The 26,152-nt window shown below is 41.2% G+C and overlaps 1 protein-coding gene across 4 annotated transcripts in view; it reads left to right on the top strand.

Moving 5' to 3' along the window:
• APOO (apolipoprotein O) overlaps positions 1-26,152 on the top strand; it is a 184,009-nt gene that overhangs the window by 132,621 nt on the left and 25,236 nt on the right. For all 4 annotated transcript variants that reach the window (XM_080653609.1, XM_080653612.1, XM_080653611.1 and 1 more), the window contains 5 exons: positions 7,142-7,249; positions 8,698-8,817; positions 13,287-13,341; positions 18,082-18,177; positions 23,508-23,599. In XM_080653609.1, the coding sequence (XP_080509735.1) occupies positions 7,142-7,249; positions 8,698-8,817; positions 13,287-13,341; positions 18,082-18,177; positions 23,508-23,599 (471 nt within the window). The remainder of the gene's footprint in view (positions 1-7,141; positions 7,250-8,697; positions 8,818-13,286; positions 13,342-18,081; positions 18,178-23,507; positions 23,600-26,152) is intronic.

Here is a 26,152-nt window from a genome sequence, read left to right as displayed (position 1 = left end):
ATCATCAAAATCCTATCTGACCTTGATATATATGTACAGTGGAACCTCGTTTCTCAAACTTAATTCATTTTGGAAGGCTATTCAAAAACCAAATCATTTTTTCCCATTAGAAAAAATGTAAATTGAATTAATCTGTTTTAAGCCCCTCAAATAATTCCATGTTTTAACCTTTTTAAAAAATAAGTTTTATTGATTTTTTACAGAAAGGGAGAGGGATAGAGAGTTAGAAACATCGATGAGAGAGAAGCATCAATCAGCTGCCTCCTGCACACCCCCCACTGGGGATGTGCCCGCAACCAAGGTACATGCCCTTGCCGACGCTCTATCCACTGAGCCAAACCGGTTAGGGCCCTTTTTTTTAAATATATATATATATATATATATATATATATATATATATATATATATATATTTTTTATTGATTTCAGAGAGGAAGGAAGAGGGAGAGAGAGAGAGAGAGAGAGAGAGAGAGAGAGAGAGAGAGAGAGAGAAACATCAGTGATGAGAGAGAATCATTGATCGGCTGCCTCCTGCACACCCCACACTGGGGATCGAGCCTGCAACCTGGGCATGTGCCCTGACTGGGAATCAAACCTTGACCTCCTGGTTCGTAGGTTAATGCTCAACCACTGAACTGCCAGGCTTAACCTTTCTTATGTACAATACATGTCTGTTGTACTGTTTAATCTATAAATAAACACTTTAAAAACAAAAAGGACATGAAATATAAATGAAAATTTAACAAAAAGGAAAGGAAATGTACAGTAAAAAATGAAAAATTTCCAATAATGGTAAGCAACAAAAGCAAAAAAAAAAAAAAAACCACGAAAATATTCACAGCCCAATATCCTGATATTTTAACAGGGGTAAACTGACTCATATTTGCACATTCTCTCCTTTGTTTATCACCTGAGAGATGCATGACTCATCATACACGTATCAGCATGAAAGAATTGTGAGGTTGAGAAGCAAATTGTTCGAGGTAGGAGACGCTCAAGAAATGAGGTTCCACTGTATATATTTTAATCCTCACCCTAGGATATCTTTTCCATTGATTTTTAGAGAGAATTGAAGTGACAGGAAGAGACACAGAGAGAGAGAAACATCAATGTAAGAGAGACACGTTGACTGGTTGCCTCCAGCTTGCACTCTGACCCCGCCGGAGGTCAAGCCTACAACCTAGGTATGTGCCCTTGATTGGAATTGAACCTGGGACCTTTCAGTCAGCAGGCCAAAGTTCTATCCACTGAGTCAAACCAGCCAGGGCTCTGACCTTGATATTAAAAGGGGACTTTTTGATTAGGAATGTTTTTGATATTAAAGTAGCAGCCATGGTTTATGGTTGCCTGTTTTTGCTCCATATAGCAATCGAATCTGCTCATGGGTGTAGCTGAAAAGATTGGTGTGTCAGAAATCATCCTCATGTTCCAAACCTTTGGTTTCTTTTGTTACTTCTCTTTACAGCAGTTATTGCTGGAGACACTGAGTCTTGACATCAGTCTGTTGGGTGACTGCTAAAAAATAGAAGCGAGGGTGGCAGGAAGGCAGGCATAAACTTTCTGATTGTTGATTCCGCCTTTTCTCGGCAGTTGTTTCCCAGAATTTCTAGTTGTGGCACATTATTCCTTTTTCTTTGTTACTCCTGCCCCTTGTCTGTTAGTGCACTTCCACAGGTGGTATAATTATTTGTTTATCTGCTTTATGAGACTGCGGAGGCAGTGACCACATCTTACTGTTTTTGAAGTTTGTTTTCATTAAAGAGTTGCTTTGATGTTGTCCTTTGACTGTGTGGCTTGCACAGCCATTAAACGAGGTAGGGAAACTCAGCGAAAAACAGGTTTTGGAGAAAGAAAATTCATTATGAGGAAGTAATTGAAAAACCTGGTGAAGATGTCCATGGGGAGTTAAACATACAAGCCTGAGACTTAGGGAGAGGCTCAGCCGGGATACTGATTTAGGCATCAATAACATAGGCTTGGAGTTAAAGACTTAGATATAAATGAAATGGGCTCTGGAGTGAGAAAAGGAGAGGGCTTGAGAAGAGGGTTAAGGACTCCTCAACCTTGAAGAGATGGGCAGAGGAAGAGAAGGCCCAAAAGGAGAGTGAAAGAGTGCCCTACAAAGCTTGTGGAATGGAGCTAGAGGGGAATCTTGAAACAAAGGAAGAGAGAGTTTGAAGATGGTGGAGTGGTCACCGGTTTCAAGGTGCAAGCAAGAGGCCATATGTCCATTGAAGTTTAAAGAACTTGGAGGCCTTGGGAAGAACAGTTTTAGGTGCCTTGAGTAGTGAAGGGAGGAAGGACTAAAGTAGAGAAAGCAAACAGTCTGTCTTTCTAACTTGGTGTTGAAATATACATACAGAAAAGTGCACAGCTCATAAGTGAATTTTGACAAATTGACCATACTAGTGTATCTAGCACTCTAGAAGCCCTTGTCAGTGTAAGAATCGTCCAAACCTGTAGAGAATATTTATAATTTTATTTGAGCCAAACTGCGGACAATTACTGGGAAGCAAAATCTCAACAAATTGAGAAAATGCTCCTGAAAATGGCAGTTTTAGTACTTATTTTATACATCAGAATCCACTGGTGGTAGATTGGGGAGGCCGTAGAAAGCCAAGTGCTTCTTTTGCCTGCACACTTTCCTGAGGGTTATCTCTGCACATTTTAACAGCCTTTCCCTTTTTAAATTCTGATATTGAATGGGTTAGCCTGAATACTCATTATGAACTCCACTAAATTATGATAGTCGCCCAGCAGGAGTCCAGCATCCACAATTCCCATTTGTGACAACATCTGGTCAGGTCCAGGTGGAATGGGGTGGTTTTTCACTGGAAAGAGCCCCCTTTGATGCCAGAAAGGAAAGAACCTCCCAGGATGTTAGGCAGCACATCAGCACAGGCTTGTCTGCCTGTGGACCTTTTACCCAGGCTCCTCCTGTAGTTTTCATCACACATTCAATGCACCTGTTTTTACCACACTCAGGTGTGTGCCTGACTCCTTCCTAGGAATGACCATTGGCCTGCAGTTGCTACCCATATGTTGGCATGAATTTGGTGCATTAGGTGTGCATTAGATCCTTTTTAAAATAGTTTGCATATAGTGTGATGCACAGATTTTAAGTTGTACAGATCTTACAATTTGAGTTTTGACTTCTGTATACACCTTCTGTAACCTGCACCCCAATAAAATACAGATTATTTCTGTCATCCCAGAAAGTTCCCTTGTGCCCCTTCTCAGTAAGTCCATCCCCCCTCCACACATTACCCCCAGGCATTGACTGCTCTGACTTCTGTTACTGTGGATTAGGTTTGAGGCCATAGAGTTCAAAACATACAGAGTTCCTTAAAGACTGTATGGTAAGAGATTTCAGCAAATAATACTTAATCAAGTAAATCAGTGTTTCTTAATGGGGCTGGGGGATGCCCCCCAGGAGACTGTTGGCAGTGTCTGGAGACATTTTTGACTCATGCTGGGGGGCGTTCCTGGCATCTAGTGGGTAGAGGCCAGGGATGCTGCTAAGCCTCCTACATGCTCAGAAGGCCTCACAACAAAGAATGATCCAGCAGTACCTCATATACTCTCTGCCCTGGGGAATGTTAATCTGTGGATCTCCCAAGTCTTCTTGGGATGACCTTTGTTTTGTTTATTTGTTGGGAGCCTGTGGGAAGCTGAAAAGGTGACTGCCAGAGGGGGCTTTGTTGGTTCTACTGACCTGTGGACACAGTTCTTGCTGTTGAGTGGGAGTGTGGGCGGACTTGGGGGGTAGACTAACAGGAGAAGTGGAAGAAGAAAACAATTTGGGCAATAAAGGGGCAGGCTTAGCATAATATTAAAACAAGAACAGTGGAAAAGAGGGAAAAATAAAGTAGAAATTAATAATCAAGAATCGAATACAGCCCTGACCGGTTTTGCTCAGTGGATAGAGCGTCAGCCTGCGGACTAAAGGGTCCCAGGTTCGATTCCGGTCAAGAGCATGTACCTTGGTTGTGGGCACATCCCCAGTAGGGGGTGTGCAGGAGGCAGCTGATCGATGTTTTTCTCTCATCGATGGTTCTAACTCTCTATCCCTCTCCCTTCCTCTCTAAAAAAATAAATAAAATATATTTAAAACAATTTTTTTAAAAAAGAATCCAATACATTGTTAAATTTTAAAAGTAAACAAGTTGAGATAGAAAATAAAAGACGAACAGGAGAGCTGACACCGGTTTGGCTCAGTGGATAGAGCATCAGCCTGCGGACTGAAGGGTCCCGGGTTCGATTCCGGTCAAGGGCATGTACCTTGGTTGCGGGCACATCCCCAGTGGGAGGTGTGCAGGAGGCAGCTGATCAATGTTTCTCTCTCATCGATGTTTCTAGCTCTCTATCCCTCTCCTTCCTCTCTGTAAAATATCAATAAAATATATTTTTTTAAAAAAAGACGAACAGGAGAATAATCATTAAGAATTTAAAAAGTTGAAATCTGAATTAAAATGATAGGCGGCTGTGAGATGAAAAGTGAAATATGTGGAAAGTACATAGGATTAAGGATCGAAAGCAGGAATCAAGACTTAAGAAGGTCAACATAAGACATTACACTAAAGGAGGATGAAGATAGGGGTCAATATGAACCTAAAATGCTCAATGGGGAGTGAAAAGGAGGGGGGCAGCCATGAGGAAGGGAATCAGAAACAAAGTCCAGGGTGAGGCCACCTGACTCAGTGGAAAGTCCCCAGCTCAAGTAGTGTTGTTAGTAGGTATCAGACAGACTCAGAGGGCAGAGAGCACTGAGTTCACACCTCCAGATACCAGCAGCCTAATAGGCCCTCTCCTGGGGTGCAGGGAGGGACTACATTAACTGTGTCAGCAGTAGCTGGCCAACCTTTACCCTGGAAGCAAAAGAAATTTTTAAAATATATTTTATTGATTTTTACAGAGAGGAAGGGAGAGGGATAGAGAGCCAGAAACATTGATGAGAGAGAAACATCGATCAGCTGCCTCCTGCACACCCCCTACTGGGGATGTGCCCACAACCAAGGTACATGCCCTTCACTGGAATCAAACCTGGGGCCTTTCAGTCCGCAGGCCGACACTCTGTCCACTGAGCCAAACCGGTTAGGGTAGCAAAAGAAATTTGTAGCAATATTTTTTAGAAATGAAGACCTTTCAAGATGAACACATAATACTTTCAGGGTGTGTTAATTATTTTAAAAGCAGGTAAAGTAATAACCACTTAAAAAATAACTTCTAGCTCTTTATTTGCTTCTGAAATATGGGAATTTCCATTTTGTGTGTGTGACTCCAGGCATACATTGCAACAGACTATTTTGTTCTGGTTTATTTGTGTTTTGTGAGTATTAAGAATAGCTTAGCCTTTCACATTACAGGCACTGCAAATATCAGTGCTGTGATTTCCGTGAAGCTGAATCATGCCAAAGTACATAGAATAAGTCAACCACTTATTTATATTTCACCTCTCTTCTGTCCATTTAGGCAGGCAATAAACAGTCAGCATTTGGTATGTGTGAGGCAGTCATGGGCACTAGAAATACAAAGTAAGACACGACCCTATCCCGAAAGGGCTTCCAATCTGGTAGAGAGAACTTAATAAGCATAAATAAATGGACAAATAAGAAAAGCAATGAATCTCCCTGCTCTTAGGCAAGTTGTGCAGAAAGATAAAGCAAGTATAGAACATTCTAAGCAGAGGAATCAGCGTGTGGGAACCCATGATGCTGGGAAACAGCATGGGAGAAATACAGGGAATTCACGTTTTGTGGGAGAAGGCAGAATGACAGATCAAGTTAGAGAAGGTGGTTGGGGTGAGATTATAATGGACCTTGTTTGACCCACCTGAGTTCCAAAGGATCTCAAGGGTAGAAGATAATCAGGTTTGTAGTTTACAAAGACCATTCTTTCTTGCAGTGTGGTGGTTCGAGCCATCAGAGGCCAGGTGAGCAGTGAGAATGCTGCTAAAGCTAAACAATCCAGGAAAGAAGTGAGGGCCCAGGTGAAAACTCTACAGGAGGGGATGGAGAAAGTGAATTGAGGTCATTCAGTAGGCAGAATTAAGAGGACTTAATGACCAATAGAATGGGATGGCAGTGAAGGATGACCTCAGAGTTTCTGATTAGGTGTTCTGGCTGGGTGATGGCACCATTCCTGAGAAAGTAGAGGAAGAGGGGCACATCTAGGAACAGATGCTGATGATCAGGTGCTGTGTAAATAGAGGGGATTATTGAGAAAAAGTTTTCTGACTTGACTCCACAGCACACATCCACGCATCAGGCCTAGTGTGGACTTGGAGGCACAGATAAGATCCCGATGAGTTGGTTTTGGACATTCTTGATTTGGGAAGCTTGTGTCCTATCCGAGTGGAAATGTCCAGAAGTCATAGGGTGAGTGAGTTGGTAGCTTAGGAGAGAGTTCTGGGCTGGAGTTGTATATCTGGAAGTCACTGGGCATGAGTGACCCTCCAGTCAGGGAGAGCAAGGCACAGAAAGAGACTGAGTTTGGGAACTGAGATCGGGGAGACCAGCTCTGGATGGGAATGGAAAGGGGGAGCTTCTGAAAGTTTGATTAGCAGAATTACAGACATAATCTTCACTCTATTCAATGAATTACTAGGTGAGATCATGAAGAACTCCTTCCCTTGTTGGTGTGTATACACTGAGTGGTCAGATTATTATGATTTCTGAACGCATAATAATCTGACCACTCAGTGTGTATGTATGTGTGTGTGTATATATATATAGTAGAGGCCCGGTGCATGAATTCATGCATGGGTGGGGTCTGGCCAGGAGGAGGGGACATGGGTGGTTGGCCGGCCTGCCTGCTGGTTGAACTCCTAATCGAGGGGACAATTTGCATATTAGCCTTTTATTATATAGGATATACACTGAGTGGCCAGATTATTATGCATTCAGAGATCATAATAATCTGGCCACTCAGTGTATATATAAAATTTATTTTACTTGAAAGGCCAAGTAGAAAAACTTAGAAACAACTGTCTTTGGGAAATTAAGATAAAAGGTGACCTGAAATGTTAAGTCCATGAAAACATGTTTTTCAGGCAGGAGTGGCTGAGGTTAGGAACATGCTTATGCTGTGCACATTCACTTCATAGCATTGAGATAAGGCTTACGATTGCTTCTGTGTTTCAGGTAATCCAGAGGTCCATGGGGCCAGCCAGTCTGAGTCTGCTCACCTTCAAAGTCTATGCATCACAGAAAAAGGACTCAACTCACAAAGCTTCTGTGAACGTTAATGAGGTGACATGCTGTTCATGTTGTGATATATTTTGAGCATCTGATGTACTGACCATAGGAAGTATACAAATTGTGTATCCAGAAGATACAACATTTTAGAAGATATTTAATAGGAAAAACTACATTTCCTTATAGTTTATTATTCTTTGTGAAGTTACTAACCTGGCTTTTTCAACAGATAAATTTTAATTAATGGTACTTAGCGTCAGGCATAATATTTCCTAAATTTTTAGTGGAGAATCTGCTATGTCCCAGTAGATTGTAAGCACAGTTTGCTTCTAAGTGATCTGCCCAATTCCAGACTGCTGACCAAGTCAAGAAAATATTTTTCTTTTTCATCTCTAAAAAAAAAAAAAAAAGAAAGAAAGAAATTAAAGACCTGGCCTCATTCTGCTTCTTGGCCAGATTAGAAGTTCATAAATAGATGCTTAATGAATACTAAAGAAATAAAACAAGAAATCTTCTCTCAATTTACATCCTTTTTTGTCTGTACTTGCCACTGATTATTTTGGATATTTGGTTTCTGTTGACTGTGAGTAAAGTGGCATAAACATCTACCTTCAGACACGAGCAGGGTTACTTAAATGTGTTTACATAAAACTAAATAGCTTATCTCTTACCCTTTACTCTCTTCTTCTCGGGCCTTGGGGCAGTGGAATTTTTGAGGGTGAGGAAGGCAGCCAGTAGTGGCTGTAAAAAGTTTATTCTCTGGGTGGGGAACAAACCTGCTATCATCCTGCTTTGATTAGCAACAGACTGATCATTTGAACTAAGTAACATGCTCTTTAGTTATGCTTGAGCTTTTTTTTCTACCCCCCTCTAGTCTACCCTTTAGAGCAAGCATGTCAAACTCGCCGCCGGCGGGCTGCATGCCTCGTTTAAATTAGTTTGACATGCTTGCTTTAGAGTAATACTATTCTTTTTTAAAATATTTTTTTAAATTGATTTCAGAGAGAAGGTAGAGGAAGAGAGAGATAGAAACACCAGTGATGAGAGAGAATCATTGATCGGCTGCCCCCTGCACGCCTCACACTGGGGATTGAGCCCTCAACGGAGCATGTGCCCTGACAGGGAATCGAACTGTGACCTCCTGGTTCCTAGGTGGACGCTTAACCACTGAGCCAGGCTGGCTGGGCTAGAGTAATACTATTCTTTTCCCAAACTAAATCTAAGGTGGAACACCAAATTTCAGTATATAAAACAGACAAAGGGGAGCTGCTTTGTCTGCTACCAGTAATGTGGGGAGGACAGTAAAACACCTCATAGCCCTGCTCTCTTGGTCTTGGCCTTATTGATTAAGGAAATAAGATGCAGAGATCCTGTGAAGCAAGTTTAGGGCGCAGTTTATGAATTATTAGAAAAACAATGCCTTCAAATTTGATCATTGATTATGTTCTCATTGCTGTATAGACATTTTTATTTCTTTTTGTTCTGTTTTATAATGTATGCAGCTTTCACTCTACTCTGTTCCCGAAGTTCAGTCTAAATATGTGGAGGAGCCAAGGACTCAACTTGAAGAAAGCATCTCACATCTCCGACAGTATTGCAAGCCATATACAAGTTGGTGTCAGGTACAGCTCTTCTGAAAATGGACTGAACACATTTCTATTTAGAGTCAATAGTGAGAAGTCTGTATAAGCTGCATGTTTTCAGAAAAAGGGTCCCAAGTTAAGAGTGCCCAACTTACAAATGTTCATCTGTGCCATCTATGGGGTGGGGGTGGAGGGAGCAGAGAGCTTCCTGGTGGTGGCAATGGCCATAGCTGTACGGAGAATTTCCTTCCCACTGGGTAGGAGTGGAGGGCTGGTAAGTATCTTGGTCACAGCTATGAAAACACTGTTGTCTACAGGGAGAGGATATGGAGTTGGAACTCTAGAAGAAGGAAAAGAATGCAGTGTAACCATTTTATGTCAAAATTGGGAAGTCCCCCCTAGAGATTTTACAAATCAGCACCACTTTAAACAGTAATGGTTACAGAACATGTTGAATGCTATAATAGGAAAGGAAATAACTAAAAAAGGGTAGAATTACATATTGAGTACTGAACTATTTGCCTCAATAATCCAAGAACAACTTGTACAAATTGGCTTCTACCACTGCTCAGATTTTAGATCAGGCATTTGTCATTATGTTCACAAAGGTATTTCTGTGATTTTTAACATCTAAAACTGAAGTTTACAGTCTACAGAATGCTTTTGTGGGCTTTGATACATGTATTTGCTATACTTGATATTGATTTTGAAAATTGATGGGAAATTAGTAAGAAGCATGTAGATATGTGTCACCTGGTCTATATTTACTTTGGTTGGGACTTACAAACTCAGTTTTCATCCAGATCTTATTTAAAAATTTTAAATGTCCACTGTCTATGTCAGCACTGAACCAATTTAGAAAGAAAATAGTAAGCACAGACTCTATCAACAATATAATTAGACCATTATACTTAAGTATCATAACCATATTATTGTTATGAAATACCTAAAGACTATATATGAGTTGTAAAACACTTAGACTTTATTCTCTTGTTCTAGAAGATTTTTAACCATCTGCTAGTGGTTAAGATAAGGTCAGCAAAGTTGTGCAAATATTTTTGTATTATGTAGGCATGACTACTGTTAATTCTCTCTCTTTTTTTTTTTTGTTATGAAAGTACTTTGTCTCTTGCTTTCAATCTAAGGTTGCTTTTTGTTTTTTACTTTTTCGTCTGTATATGATACTCAGTGCAGGAAAATACCTCTGTAGATGATAGAATAGTTATCAACATGTTTATTTGCACTAATTCTAAATAATTTTTGTGATTATAATCATCTTATTTTACTATAGAATAAAGTCTTTATGAATAGAAATATTTTAAATTCTTGGCTCCTTTTTGTCAGGCCAACAATTTCTAGCCCCTTTCTTCCAAGAACTTAATTTAATTTTTCTTCATAGTGAAAAGATTATGCCAGCAAAAAACGTGGGCAGTCACTCTAGACATTGATCTGTAGCTTTTTTTTAATGGGCAGCAAAAATCAATAAGTTTTAATGAAGTGATAATCAGTTTTTAAATGTTTTTTATGTCCCCCTTCAAATTTAGCATTTAATATTTAAGTCCATTTAACAGAATTAGAATAACTTCTTTTGATTTGAACTAAATGATATAAAACAAATTCTTTTCCAAGTGGCAACTGGTTCTGATACCTTCTGATACCCGCACATCTCTTTTCCTATCTTCTTTTTTTTTTAATTTAATTTTTATTGTTCAGATTATTACAATTGTTCCTCTTTTTTCCATCCATAGCTCTCCTCCACCCGGTTCCCACCCCACCCTCTGCCCTTACCTCCCCCACACTGTCCTCATCCATAGGTGCACACTTTTTGTCCAGTCTCTTCCCGCACCTCCCACACCCCTTTCCTCCCGAGAATTGTCAGTCCACTCCCTTTCTATGCCCCTGATTCTATTATATTCACCAGTTTATTCTGTTCATCAGATTTTTTACTCACTTGATTTTTAAATTCACTTGTTGATAGACATGTATTTGTTGTTCATAATTTTTATCTTTACCTTTTTCTTCTTCTTCCTCTTCTTCAAGAATACCTTTCAGCATTTCATATAATACTGGTTTGGTGATGATGAACTCCTTTAGCTTTTTCTTATCTGTGAAGCTCTTGATCTGCCCTTCAATTCTGAATGATAGCTTTGCTGGGTAGAATAATCTTGGTTGTAGGTTCTTGCTATTCATCACTTTGAATATTTCTTGCCACTCCCATCTGGCCTGCATAGTTTCTGTTGAGAAATCACCTGACAATCGTGTGGGTGCTCCCTTGTAGGTAATTAACTGTTTTTCTCTTGCTGCTTTTAATATTCTCTCTTTGTCTTTTGCTCTTGGCATTTTAATTATGATGTGTCTTGGCGTGGTCCTCTTTGGATTCCTTTTGTTTGGGGTTCTGTGTGCTTCCTGGACTTATAAGTCTATTTCTTTCACCAGGTGGGGGAAGTTTTCAGTCATTATTTCTTCAAATAGGTTTTCAGTATCTTGCTCTCTCTCTTCTTCTGGCACCCCCATAATTCAGATGTTGGTACGCTTGAAGTTGTCCCAGAGGCTCCTTACACTATCTTCAAATTTTTGGATTCTTTTTTTCTTTTTGCTTTTCCGGCTGAGTGTTTTTTGCTTCTTTGTATTTCAACTCTTTGACTTGATTCTTGTGGTCCTCTAGTCTGCTGTTAGGTCTCTGTATAATATTTTTTATTTCAGTCAGTGTATGTTTAATTTCTAGTTGGTCCTTTTTCATATCCTCAAGGGTCTCACTAAATTTATTGGTCTTTTCTAGGAAATTCTTGAAAAACCTTACAACCATGGTTTTGAACTCTATATCCAGTCGTTTGCTTTCCTCCATTTCTTTCATTTGTGATCTGTTTCTTTGTCTCTGCATTTTCGCTGCTTTCCTGAGTTGGTAGAGTAGCTTTGTGTGGTAGGTGTCCTCTAGGGCCCAGTGGCTCAGCCTCCCCAGTTACCTGAGGTGGACACTCTTGGTGCACCCCTTTGTGGGCTGTGTGCACAGTCTTGTTGTAGTTAAGCCTTGATTGTTGTTGGTATCACTGGAAAGAATTGACCTCCAGGCCAATTGGCTGTGAGGATCAGCTGTGTCTACGCTGGGAGAACTTCTGTGCTGGAGACACTCTTATGAGACAAGACTTGCAAAATTGCAAAAGCCTCTGTGCTCAGCTTGGATGGGGTGGAGTTTCAGGGCGGAGCAGACAGCCTTGGCTTCCTGTCAGCCCTGCCCTATGAGGCCCCTGGGTCTCAGTGTCTCTCAGTAATCGCTGCAAGCACCTCTTGCATAGAGAAAGCCGCCCTCGAGTTTCGCCCACTGCCATACAGTCCAGTGTCTCCCCGAATGAGTCGGGGTTCCCAGAAACTTGCCAGGAACTGGAGTTCAGCGTAGTTGGGTGCTTCCGTCTCCCTCCTGCTTTAGAAAGCCAGCCACGCACTCAGCTTCCCATGCATTCAGTAGTCAGTCCTCTCTGCGCACTCCTCTGGACCACTGCCTTCCGCAGCTCCCAAGTCTCAGTGTGCTTTCTCTTTTCCTGACAGTCCAGATTCCCCCCGAATGAGTCTGGTTTCCCAGCGTCTCTCCTGGGACTGGAGTTCAGCTCAGTCGGGGGCTTCCGTCTCCCTCCTGCTTTAGAAAGCCAGCCACGCACTTAGCCGTCCATGCACACAGCCCCCTGTCTTCTCCGTGTGCGAGTCTCCATACCTCAGCCTTTTGCAGCTCCTCTGAGTCTCAATGTGCTTTCCTCTTTCATTCTAGTTGTAGTATTTCCACTCAGCCAGCTTTCCTGTGGTTCTGGATGGTGTCCGTTTTGTCTTTTAGTTGTCGTTTTGAAATTGTTGTGCGAGGCAGCAGTTTAGGTGTTTACCTATGCCGCCATCTTGGTTTCTCTCTTCTTTTCCTATCTTCACTGGTAGATTTCTTGAAGGTGGGTACCTTCTAGGTAGTCCCTTGTTTTCTTTAGGATCATTTGATGTTCACGTCCAAAGCCTTTTTACTGTCATTGTTAAGGGAATATTAACACTTCATTTGCTTTGCGACTAGGGTAAGTATCTTTTCAAACTTAGATATAGACTCCTTTGTCCCAATAAAGCTAGTCATTCCTATTTCAAATGGGCTTCTTTTTAGACATAGGCTTTAAAATCATGGCAAATCAGGAATTAGACTTAATATGAAAGGACGGATTTAATCTCACATGGAAAGGATTAATTATTGAGGGTGTTGATTTTTGTCCATTCTCTTCAATTTTAATAGAGAATGAAAAGGCTGGGTTGTTGAAACCACTCTACTTGAAATCTTTGTTTCCTGTGGCAGTCATAAGCCATTCTGCTGAGCAATTTGTGGTGAAGGGGAAATTACAAAAGAAAATAAAGAACACAAAAACCCCACTATATCTTTGTTTGAAAAGTGTTGATAACATGATAATTTAGTCAGTAAAGGCAAATATATTTATTATTACTTTATAATCAATAAATTCTACTCATTCATTTTCTTTTCACCTTTTTAGGAAATGTATTCCCAAACTGAGCCCAAGATGCAAAGTTTGGTTCAGTGGGGGTTAGGTAAGTTTATTTTTAATGAGATGTAATCAGTTTCTTCATTAAAATTGGACCCTTTAACCAGGGTTCCATGGACGGCTCCAGGAAATGTGTGAATTACTTAAAATTGTATGCAGAATTTTAGAGCTATGTAGGTTTTTCTGGAAAGTTGGTTTATTATTTTCATCAGATTTCAGAGGATTCGTGTACCCAAACACTCAGATAAGTCTCTTCAAGATCATTAGGGTTGTTGGGCTAGCTAGCAAATGCAGATATACTGGATTTCTTTTCTTTAAATCTATTCCAAACGCAATGTCCTTAACTCACACTAATCCATACTGACTCATCAATAGATTTTCAGAATCGGGAAAGCTCTTTTGCATAGCTATTAATACATTTTATAGAAGTTTAAATGCAGGAAAGAAATGGGTTGATGTGCCTCAGAAAGCCCTTATTACATAATTAGTAGTGTTTTTACATTTTTTATTGGTTCTTATTTTTTTCAAATTATAAAAGAAAGTTTAAAAAGTCACAGAGTTAGAAAAGGTGAGCCAGCTGGGCTGCGTGGGCTCAGGAAACGAGTTACCGAGGCAAAAGAAGGGCCCTAGAAGGGTCCTTGGAGCTGAGGAGAAAGGCAAAGGTAATGCACCTGGGGAAGGAGAGGGGGAAAGTTCAGTTATGCTCCAGACAGAGAGAGAGAATCCAGAGAGAGAGAGAGAGAGAGAGAGAGAGAGAATGCCCTGGGGAAAGACAAGGGCTTGGCTCAGTGGATAGAGTGTCAACCTGTGTACTAAAGGGTCCCGGGTTCGATTCTGGCCAAGGGCACATGCCTGGGTTGCCGGCTCAAAATCCAGTAGGGGGCGTGCAGGAGGCAGTTGATCAATGATTCTCTCTCATCATTGATGTTTCTATCTCTCTCTGCTCCCTTCCTCTCTGAAATCAATAAAGAAATATATTTTTTTTTAAAAAAGGAAAGACGGGTGGGTAGAGGCGTGAGTGTGCTCAAGAGAGAGAAAGAGTGTGTCTTCATTGTATTTTTAAATTGTTGACGGTATTACAGATGTCCCCCATCTCCTCCCTCCCCTTTCCCCACCTCCTTCATTTTTTTTTATTGTTCTTGATTGTTTTTCACAAGCACTTATCACATTGACGCATAAACTGGTTTCACAGTCAATGTTTTGACTAATCTCAGCCAGGAACTGGTAATATATTTCATTCCCCTATTGGACATCTTGGCAAATCAAACTCTTATTTTTACAAGTGCTTGTTTCATGACAGAATAAAATAAAATGAGTATAGTTTATTTCTTGTGAATATCATTCTAGAGTGTTGATGTGCTGATAACCCTTAAACTGCCAGATAAATAAATTTTTCATTTGAACACAGACATATTAATAGCCTACCGGTTCTTTAAATTATTCATGTATGATAATGATAATAAGTAACATCTTAATTTTATAAACACTTATTTAGTGCTTATTATGGCCAGGAACTAGTCTCAGTACTTTAAAATATATTAATTCATGGCCCTGGCTGGGTGGCTCAGTTGGTTGGAGCATTGTCCCATGCACCAAAAGGTTGTGGGTTCAATCCCCGGTCGTGGCATGTACAGGAGGCAACTGATCGATGTTTCTCACATCCATGTTTCTCTCTCTGTCCCTCCCTCCCTCCCTCCCTATCTCCCTCCCTATCTCCCAACCTCCTTCTCTCCCCGTTCCACTCTCTAAAATCAATAAAAACATATCCTCGGGTGAGTATAAAAGATATATTAATATATGTATAATCCTCATCACAGCCTTGACAGTTAGGTGCTTTATTACCTTCTTTTTGTTTGAGGAAGGGAGAGAGGGAGGGAGGGAGGGGGAGAGAGATAACAAGAGAGAGAGAGAGAACATAGTTGTGAGAGAGAAAGATCAATCAGTTGCCTCCCATATGCACCCAGATTGGGGATTGAACCTACAACGGGGGTATGTGCCTTGACCAGGAATCGAACCCACCACCTTTCAGGGTATGTGATGACGCTTCAACCAACTGTGCCACACTGGCCAGGGCTATTGCCTTCATTTTTTTTTAACCTAAGGAAACTAAAGAACTCCTGATCTTTTATCTGGACATGTATCGTTGTTACCTGTTATTCCCCATTGATTCAGAGCAGCAGTCGTTTGCAACATGTAGTTTTTTCTTCTCTTGAACTCATAGTTCAAGAATAAAGGTTCTTAAGAAAAATTCCATTATGAGTTGTGTTGTTGTCTGCCAAGGCAATTAGTCCATTCCCCAGCACTCACAGCCAAGTCATGTTACCAGAAGCTAGGCTTCAGCTTTAGTGCAGTCCTATAGCGTATCTTCTTTTCCATTTCTTTGTGATTTTACCCCCTTCGGCTCAGCTCACCAAAGCCATCTGGTTGTCCTTGTATCATCTGCTCTATGTAGAATTGAAAACACCATGCTGATTGGCAAAAATAAAGGGAAGTAGAAAATTGTCTCAAATGACCCACGCAAAAAGATGGAAACTTAAAACTAGGTTAAAAGCAAAGTAAGCAAAAGGCCAGACAGGAATTAGTACCAACAACACAAGCCCTATAGTAATATTTTAAATGACCACATTTCCCAAAGAACCCAGGAAATGGAAAACTGGGATGTGTCTTCGATGTGCCTGCTATTATCTGGGGGAGAGAATTAGTCAGTACTCCAATTCGTTCAGTTCCGCATACGTCACCATAATGTCAAGCATTGAAGATCAAGGCTGATTAAGACAGTGGTCCAACCATTGCTGTGTATAATATTAGCACAAACACAGAGGTGGTCACAGACCACTGTAGAAGGTACAGAGGAAGGAGACTAGTTTAATAGAGATTGGGGAGCTGGAAGCAGTCAGGGAAGGATCGCTGTGATTAATCTTGAAGAAACAGAGGTAGCCACACCAAAACATGGGGGTAAGACTTGGGCAGCATTCCACACAGCGGGCACGGCACCATCAAGGCTTGGATGTATGACTCAGTGTTGCGTGTGCTGGGAACTGGAAGCAGATAGGGAGTGCTGAAGATGAGGTCGAGAAAGAGATGTGAAGGCTTTTTAAGTCATGACCCAGCTAAAAGCCATTTGTTAATTTATGCAGTATTCATCAATGCCTGGCAGTGTTTTTAATAAATCATCTGTCGTATGAACATTCACTGTTGCCACTGAGGAAAGTCACATAGAAGTCTGAGCAATGCACCATTAAAGATTGTATGTTCTCCTTGTGGAGACATAAAATATAGCCCTGATTAATTAAACACAAGGTGCTGTAAAAGTAGTATCAAATTATGGTACAGAGAATAAATATGATGGGCCTTTAGAGGAGGAAGAGCAGTGTGGGCTGATGAGCATAGGAAAGGCTTTTCTGTGTAATTAGGACTTAAGCTGGCTATTATTTGATGGGATTGGCTCAGTGGAGAGGAGAGGAGATGTGGCATCATGCAAGTATAAGGCATGTTCAGACGTGGCAGATAGGCCTACGTGTTGCCTTTATTTATTTTTTATCACTATCAACAGTGACTATTTGCCGCATATACTTGTGCTACAAGTTTCCTTCATTATCCAAATTTATTCTCTTCTTGAGTTTGAATAATAAGTTCAGATAGCAAAGGATGCTTTTCGCCCTGAGCCTAATGTATTTGGTTCCTTAGTTTCAGAGAGCAGGCAGCAAAGCTTCAGAGAGTGATAAATTTATCCAAATCTATATAGGCTTACCCCATTTTCTTGTGCTTTGCTTTATTGCCTTTTTTTTGTTTTGTTTTGTTTTGTTTTGTTTAACAAATTGAAGGTTTGTGGCAACCCTGCTTAGAGCAGGTCATTCGGTACCATTTTTCCAACAGGCTTAGATGATGGTTAGCATTTATGAAGCAATAAAGTATGTTGTAATTAAGGCATGTACATTATTCTTTTAAACCTAATGCTACTGCACACTTAATAGACTGCACTACAGTATAAACATAACTTTTATAGGCACTGGGAAACCAAAAAACTCATGTGATTTGTTTTATTGTGGTGGTCTGAAACCAAACTTTTTTTTAAAAGAGTTCTTAGATTTTAGATGAACAAATGGTTTGATGAAAATCTTTAGTTATTTTTTTAAAAAAGTATTTTTATTGCTTTCAGAGAGGAAGGGAGAGGGAGAGATAGAAACATTAATGATGAGACTCGTTGATCAGCTGCCTCCTGCATGCTCCCTAGTGGGGATCGAGCCTGAAAACCCCGACATGTGCCCTGACCTGGAATCGAACCGTGATCTCCTGGGTCACAGGTCAATGCTCAACCACTGAGCCACAACTGGCCGGGATGAAACCAAACTTTTTGTATCTCTAAGGTATTTCCTGTATTCTGTGTTTGGATAACAAGAGTTCAGATAGCAAGGATCTCTATTTGTATTTCTCCCCATGTGAATAGTTGATTCTGGTCTGTAGCCTTTAGGAATATGAAGGTAATCTGACATTACTCTACTGTCAGTAGGTTGTCAGACCAAAAGTGTTTGGAAATTGGTTACTTGGTATGTGAATAGTAAATCATAAGGCATGTTCAGGCATGGCAGATAGGCCTACATGTTGTCTTTATTTCATGTTTATTATATAAAAAGAATGTGTTGAAAAGAAGCATATTAGCAGAAAGCCAAGAATACATTATTTAAAAAGCATCTGATACTATATATACTACTTATATTTAAGATTTTTTTGGTTGTTTTTTAATGAGCAATTTATGGAACTGTTTCCTGGTCTGATTCTATTGTAGACAGCTATGAATTTCTCCAAAATGCTCCTCCTGGATTTTTTCCAAGACTTGGTGTTATTGGTTTTGCTGGCATTGTTGGACTCCTTTTGGCCAGAGGTAGGTACAATTTTGTGAAATTTTAAAAAAACAGTTTATAAGGGAGAGAGAAGATATATATTTGGTTCTTTCTTTTCATTTACCAGTTTTTAGAATGAGTTGGATCCTGAGTATGGCCTTCCTAATATATAATTGATATGGTTGTTTTCTCCAATATATTTGATTTTAAGCATATATAGAAATTGTAAAAAAAAAAACCCGAAAAATTATATATTGTTGGTTGAAAAAAATTAGTTATCCTTTATAGGCACATTTACTTGATCAAGTTACTGTTGCTCTTTGGTACAGAAAGAGTGAACTTTTGTTAACCAAAGTCTGTCATACCTGAGGCACTTTTTAAATGTTTCACTCTTAAGAACAGGCTATTAATCACAGTAAATAGAACAGTGATTTCATAGAAATTTTTTTTGAATTTTTTGATTCATTATAGCTTTAGTCCTCGAGGATATAAAATTTTTTTAAACACTTAAAAGTAAACGCTAATAAATGCCAACATAAAAATATTACTACACTACACTGATGGACTATAAAACATTTATAGAAAACCAAGGATGAAAACATTCTTCACTATAATGAAATGAATTTGTTATGAACTACTTGATGATTCACTGATTGTGAAATCCAGATTTTACAAAAATTCCTAAAATAGAAAGTTTATGAACTCTGTAATCAGATCCCCATGAAAGATAACTATAGACACTAGTTCGGTATCCATTCCTCCACTTTTAAAAGTCTTCGCTGTGTGCCGAAACCGGTTTGGCTCAGTGGATAGAGCGTCGGCCTGCGGACTGAAGGGTCCCGGGTTCGATTCCGGTCAAGGGCATGTACCTTGGTTGCGGGCACATCCCCAGTGGGAGGTGTGCAGGAGGCAGCTGATCGATGTTTCTCTCTCATCGATGTTTCTAGCTCTCTATCCCTCTCCCTTCCTCTCTGTAAAAAAACAATAAAATATATTTAATAAATAAATAAATAAATAAATAAAAGTCTTCGCTGTGCATGCCTTCATGGTAATGTTAGAATCTGGAGAAACGCTGCACTGGTGCCACTCCCCCAACCTGTGGAATGAACTCTGGTTGGAGCTTCTGCACCCTCTTCCCATCTACTGTATATAAGAATTAAATTTAGAGCCCTGACTCAGTTGGTTGAGCAACATCCCATGCACTGAAAGGTCAAGGGTTTGATTCCCAGTCAGAGACATACCTGGGTTTTGGGTTCAATTCCCAGTCTGGGTGTGTATGGGAGGCAACTGATCGGTGTTTCTCACATCAACGGCTCCCTCCCTCCCCCCTCCCCTTCTTTCTTTCTCTAAAATCAATAAAAAGTATTTCCTTGGGTGAGAGGATTTAAAAATACACACACACACACACACACACACACACACACACACACACAAACAAAAAACCAATAAACAGCATTTATATGTTATCCTGTGTAAGTGTTAATAATATACATTACACTAGCACTAGCATCTATGTGCATCCATGTAAAAACACGTGTCTCTCAGTGGAGACTATTTCTCATGTCAAGTCAATTTCAAGTGTATTTCCCTGTTTCACCCTCTACATGTTTGCTTAACCTCATTCTCAGGTTTTTCCCAGCTCTCCATCCTGCTCAATTCCCCTTTTCCCCAGGCTGCACATCCTCTCAGTCTGGACTGACATCCAGCACAGCTGTTGTCTTGGGATACGGCTCCACACTCTCTTGGGTGTGACCCCCTTTTCCAGTTCCATGTCATCATTTTCTTGGTTTGCTCTGCCATGCTGTTGAACTACATGCTTAAGTCACTTTGAAAAAAGCCTATGTTGGAGGTAAACTTTCCAAGTCCTTGCAGGTCTGAAAATTACTTTCTGCCCTCATACCAAGTGATAGTGTGGTTGGGCGCAGAGTTTGTTTTCCATCAAAACTTTGAAGGCCACATCTTCTAGCTCAGGAGTTGCAGATGTGAGAGTCAGAAGCCAGGCTGGAAGCTTGTTCTTTTTGAAGTGATTCCTTTTTTTTTTTTCCTGGAAGCTTTGAGGAGCTTCTCTTAATCTGCAGTGCTCTGAATTTCCATGGTGCTGTGACTACATATAGTTGTTTCACTCCTGGTTGGGCATTTTGGTGGCTTGCAGCCTTCAGCTGCAGGAAGGCATCTGTCTATCTTGTATTTCTTTGAAAATTTACTCTTATCTTTTTCCTTCCCGGACTCATATGCATTAGCGATTGAGCTGTTTAAACTGGCCCTATATGTCTCTTATATACTCTTGATTATTTTATTTTATTCCTTTTGATTTTTTTTTTTTAGTTGGTCATTTCCAAGACCTCTTTCTTGTTCTCTGAATGTTCCTTTTTCTTAGAACTTTTAAAAAAAATGTAGTAGCTTCTTGAGTTTATTTGATGATACATAATTACAGGTTTAGTTTTGTTTTTAATTTCTTGTTTCCTATAGGGTCATTTTTTTCCTTCTTGCTTATCTCAGTTTTCTCTTTTAAATTGCAGGCTTTCCTCAAATGACTAGTGATCCTTGGTTGTACAGTCATGTTTAAGAGCAAAGCGATTAAAAATGCCAATAGGAACTTTTTGGGTATAGATGGGGCTTGCTGGCAGACAGGTTCTACCTCGGGATGAGCTGAATGGAAACTGACTTAATATGAGAGGTGCCTACCCTTAGTGCCTGAGTGAGGAAGGCTTTATCTACTCTCAGGCACTTACACCCATGTGGATACTACATCACATATCTTGCTTCTCAACAGAAAAAATCTATGGCATTTCTTTAGACAACTCATCCACTTTTTAAACTTTTTAAAAATATATTTTTTTATTATTGACTAGTGGCCTGGTACACGAAATGTGTGCACATTAAAAGGGGATTAATTAGAGGAAATAATTTAATACTGCTATTTGCCCTTTCTCTATAATAGAAGTGTCAGAGATGAAAGAAAATTAGTAAAATGTATATGAAAACCTTCCTCCTGTCAGAGTCTGGGGCACACCATGGGACCCAGAGTCAAGTCCCTGCCCACCCACATGCGCCTCAAAATCTCATGAGACCCAGACCCGGCCGGGCCCCACCCCCCTCATTGGGATAGATCCAGACCTGGCTAGTCCCACCCTTGTCAAGCCCTGCCGGGCAGGGAACGTAACCTCAGGTCCCCTGTCAAGCCCCATTGGCAAGGGGGTGCAGCCTCAAGTCCCTCCTGGGTGGGGGGGGCGCAGCCTGAGTTACCCCGACCCAGCACTGGGGGTGCACCTGAGGTCCCCTGTCAAGCCCTGCCAGGCAGGGGGGCGCAGCCTCAGATCCTCTGAGGTGGGGGGGCGCAGCCTGAAGTCCCCTGTCAAGCCCCACCTGGTGGGGGGCATGGCCTGAGGTCCCCTGGCCCCAGCGCCAGGCCAGGGGAGCAGCCTGAGGTCCCCTAGCCTAGCACCAGGATGGGAAGCGCACCTTGAGGTCCCTGTCAAGCCCTGCTGGGTGTGGAAGGCAGCCTGAGATCCCCTGTCAAGCCTCCCTCCCTCCCCGGTGAGGGGCGTGGCCTGAGATCCCCTGTCAAGCCCTGCAGGCCTGAGGTCCCCTGTCAAGCCCCAAGGGGGTGGGGGACGGCGTAGCCTCAGGTCCCTGCTGATTGCTTGTTAAGGCTCCTTATGGGAACTTGGCCTCAGCTGTGGGTGCAGCCATCTTTGTGACGGAGTGATGGTTAATTAGCATATTCCCTCTTTATTAGATAGGATTTCAGAGAGGAAGGGAGAGAGAGAGAGAAACATCAATGATGAGAGAGAATCATTGATTAGCTGCCTCCTGTATAGCCCACAATCCAGGCTTGTGCTCTGACCGGGAATCAAACTGTGACCTCTTGGTTCATAGGTCGACGCTCAACCACTAAACCACACTCTGGGCCACCCCATCCACTTTTTAAATTTTTGCCTGGAGAGACACCTGGCCACAGGCAGTTTTGCGCTGGGCTGGTATGAGGGAAGGAGAAGGTCAACTGGTCCATGCACAGGACTTGCATTTATACCCCTGTCTTTTTTTGTTTTGTTTTGTTAATCCTCACCCGAGGATATTTTTCTGTTGATGTTTTAGAGAGTGGAAGGGAGGGGAGAGACAGAAACATCCATGTGAGAGAGACACATTGATTGGTTGCTTCCCACACCCGCCTGGACTGCGGCCATGAATCGGATCGAGCTTGCAACCAAGGTACATGCCCTTGACCGGAATTGAACCTGGGATCCTTCATTCCCTAGGCTGATCTCTATCTATTGAGCCAAACGGCCCAGGGCTATACCCATGTCTTGATCTCTGGTTGCCCTTTCCACCCTCCACAATACCTGCCATATCTGGGCTGCTGGGACATCCTGCTCCCTCCTGTGCTACAGCCCCTCCCTCCTCAGGACTTCAGGGCTGTGTGTCTTCTTGCTTCCCTCCACTCTCCATTTTCTTAAATGTATTTTTGTTGATTGCAGAGAGGAAGGGAGAGGGAGAGAGAGATAGAAACATCAGTGATGAGAGAGAATCATTGATCGGCTGCCTCCTGCACGCCCCACACTGGGGATCTAGTCAGCAACCCAGGCATGTGCCCTGACCGGAAATCCAACCGTGACCTCCTGGTTCATAGGTCGATGCTCAACCACTGAGCCATGCTGGCTGGGCACACTCTCCATTTTCTGAAAAGTGGTTGATACTTCTTATCTGTCAGTACCCCCTCCACACATTTCCTCTTTGTTGTGGGTTTATTATCTGTATTTTCTTCTTGTACTGTTATTACCACAGAGTATTAGAAAGAAGAGGAGAGGAATGCTTGTGTTCAATATGTAGAAACCAAAATACTATGTGGTTTTTCTTTTCAAAACTATCTTTTTTTCTGCTTCCTTGAAAATAGTAGTTCTCTTAAACATTGCTCTGACAAAAGAAGCCAGTCACAAGGACCACATATTATATAATTCACTTATATGAAATATCCAACTAGGCCAGTCCTTAGAGATAGAAAGTAGATTAGTGGTTCCCTAAGGCTGTGAGTGATGGGGGGGTTGGGGGCAACTGCTAGTGGATGTGGGTTTCTTTTAGGGGTGATGAAAATATTCTAAAGTTGATTGTGGTGATTGTTGCACACTTCTCTGAATAACTAAAAGCCATTGAATTGTACACTTTAAAACACTTTGTACAGGGAAGTTGTGTGAATTCTATCGCTCTGAAGCTGTGAAAATGTGGTGGTCCTTTTTTATATGTTTGATATTAGTAGGCACATTCTCTGTCAATCTTAGGACCAAAGAAGTTTTATTCAGTGTTAGATATACAGGCAAATTGTGATGGTAAAAGTGGAGTCATCTGACAGTGTACATAACCTTTTATTTAATAGGTTCAAAAATAAAGAAGCTGGTATATCCACCTGTTTCCATGGGATTAGCTGCCTCACTTTATTATCCACAACAAGCCATCGTATTTGTCCAGGTAAGTTAGACCCAGTAAGTTAAGCTGTCCCTTACTCTTGCTTATGTATGAATGGGTTTACTGCTTACTTTTATTTTATAGCTTTCATAACACCAGACTAAAGTTTATTTGCAGATATAAATGAATAGAGCAAATTTAAATGTTCTCCACTATGTACTTCAGCTCTGGCTCTCCTTGCAATCATGTCATTATTCAGAAAATACACACTAATTTGAATATTAAAAAAAACCTTAAGATCCTTTTTTTTTTTGCATATTGACATGGAAGTCTAGAGACTCAAATTTCAGAGTTGACAGTTATGGGTCATTCTCAGTTCAGGAGTCTCAGGTTGCAGCACCCTCCTTGGAATTGCAGGCCTGGGCCTGTGCTCGGCCCTTCGTGCCTTCTCCCTGGTCCTGGAGCTGGCCTCGCTTCCCTTGCTAGGTACTTCAGGGAGTGAAGTCCCATCTGCTGGGAGCACTGCTCCCTGGGATCTCAGTTGGCTACTCCTTTCTCATTCTTCAGGCCTTAGCTTGATGGCATGCTGGCAAGTAGAATACAGTGCCAGGCAACATGGATGGCTAAAGCTGATGTCTTAGTCAGCTCGAGCTGCCATAGCAAAACACTACAGACTGTGGGGCTTAAATAATAGAAATTTATTTTCTCACAGTTCTAGAGGATGGAAGACCAAGATCAAGGTGGCGGCAAGATTGGTTTCTCTTGAGGCCTCTCTCCTTGGCTTGCAGATGGCCGCCTTCTCGCTGTGTCTTAACATGGCTTTTTCGCTGTACACTGTAAACCTCATTTAACCTTAAAAGGCCCTATCTCTAAATATAGTTATGCTGTAGGTTAGGGCTTCAACATTTGAATTTTGGGGGCACATAATTTAGTCCATAAGTGCTGATCCCTGGACCAGCAATATCAAGATCACCAGGGAACTTGTTGTTGTGGAGCGAACGCGAGTAAAGACCACTGGAGTCCAGACCAAATTAAAATTTAGGGAGCCTTTATTGCCGGCTGGCCACTGTTCTCTCTCCACGCAGGGAGATCAGAGAGCAGCCCCGACCCTTTGTGTCCGACCGTATTTAAACCCATTCACTACATCTTGTTTTTGCAGAGCAAACAGTCTAAAACAATTTAAAACAAAGCAGTTTTCCTTAATTAAAGAGCCAGCCCTATTTGCTCTTAGTGCTTATCTCGCTGCTGGACTTGAAAATAACACAGTTCTATCCAATTAAAAAATGCACCAGGCATGGCATTGAGAGTATGGGCATATCTAGTCTCTGGCCTACAAGGTCAGACAGCTAAGTTTATCTTCCTCATTATTCAAGCAGGCTAGAAAGCAGTTATTTTTTAGAATAAGAGTTCGTCTAAAAAAAACAGAATTCCAAACAGTAGTTTTACAAAATAGGGGTTAGCCTTCTCACTAGGAGGAAGCATGCTCAAAAATTCCCACTCTCCAACACTTGTTAGAAATGCAAATTCTCATGGAACCTGCAGGAACCATCCATGTGGACCAATGAAAAATGCCTTTTGTCTACAAATTGCAGTGATCCTACATAAACATGGCTTAGGACAGCTGGCTAAGTCTGAGGGTTCCCCTCCAGATAGCCTTTAAAACCAGCACTCCAGGTGCTGCTTTCCTTAATAGCTTGCTGGTTAAGTGCACTGGATTACTAATGGACAACCAAGTGAGGTTCCTTCTGCATCCATCTTAACTTTTTTTAAAATAGTAGTCCACTGTGCTGATTGCTGCTAACAGTCAGGGTACTGTTAAGGTACTGGAGCTGATATGAAGAGTTTACACAAGTTAAATAGTACTTGATTCTGCTGAAATACACCTGCAGCTGACAATGAGAAAAGACAGAAGCTGTCATGTCTCTCCCCAAAGTCACCACAGGTTTTGGATTTGTTTTGAGTATTTTTCCTTTTACTCTTTTCCTCCTTTATGACCTTTGCTGACATGGGAATACTCAGGGAACACTCCCCGCTCAATGTAACTCTATAGACTTTGCTGCAGTTGGTGGTGTGGTTATCAAATTTTTGTGATAAACACATTCTTTTTTTTCCCCAAACACATTTTTAAAATTACTCTTTTTTTAAAAAGTATTTTTTATTGATTTTATAGAGGAAGAAAGGGAGAGGGAGAGAGAGAGAGAAATGTCGATCAGTTGCCTCCTGCACGCACCCCAACTGGGGATCGAACCTGCAACCTGGGCAAGTGGTCTGATTAGGAATTGAACCGGTGACCCTTTGGTGCACAGGATGATGCTCAACCAACTGAGCCACACCAGCCAGGGCAAGAGAAACCCATTCTTTTGGATAAAAATAAATAACAAAATGTTTTTAAAGTTAGAGAAAGAAATGCAAATTCTCAGGCCCTAACCCAGACCTACTGACTCAGGCACTGAGAGTTAGGCCTAGCAATCTGTTTTAGTAAGCCACCAGGGGATTTTAATCTATATGAAGTTTGAGAACCACTGATATAGACTAGATTCCTTTAAGGCAGTGATGTTTGAACTTAGTGGGACTCTAGACATGGTATTCCTTAGAAAATTGGCAAGAGCGAAGCAG

The sequence above is a fragment of the Plecotus auritus genome, assembly GCF_963455305.1.
Source record: "Plecotus auritus genome assembly, chromosome: X".
Lineage (NCBI taxonomy): Eukaryota > Metazoa > Chordata > Mammalia > Chiroptera > Vespertilionidae > Plecotus > Plecotus auritus.
The sequence above is the reverse complement of the archived record's forward strand: the minus strand, read 5'-3'. Positions and strand labels throughout refer to the sequence as shown.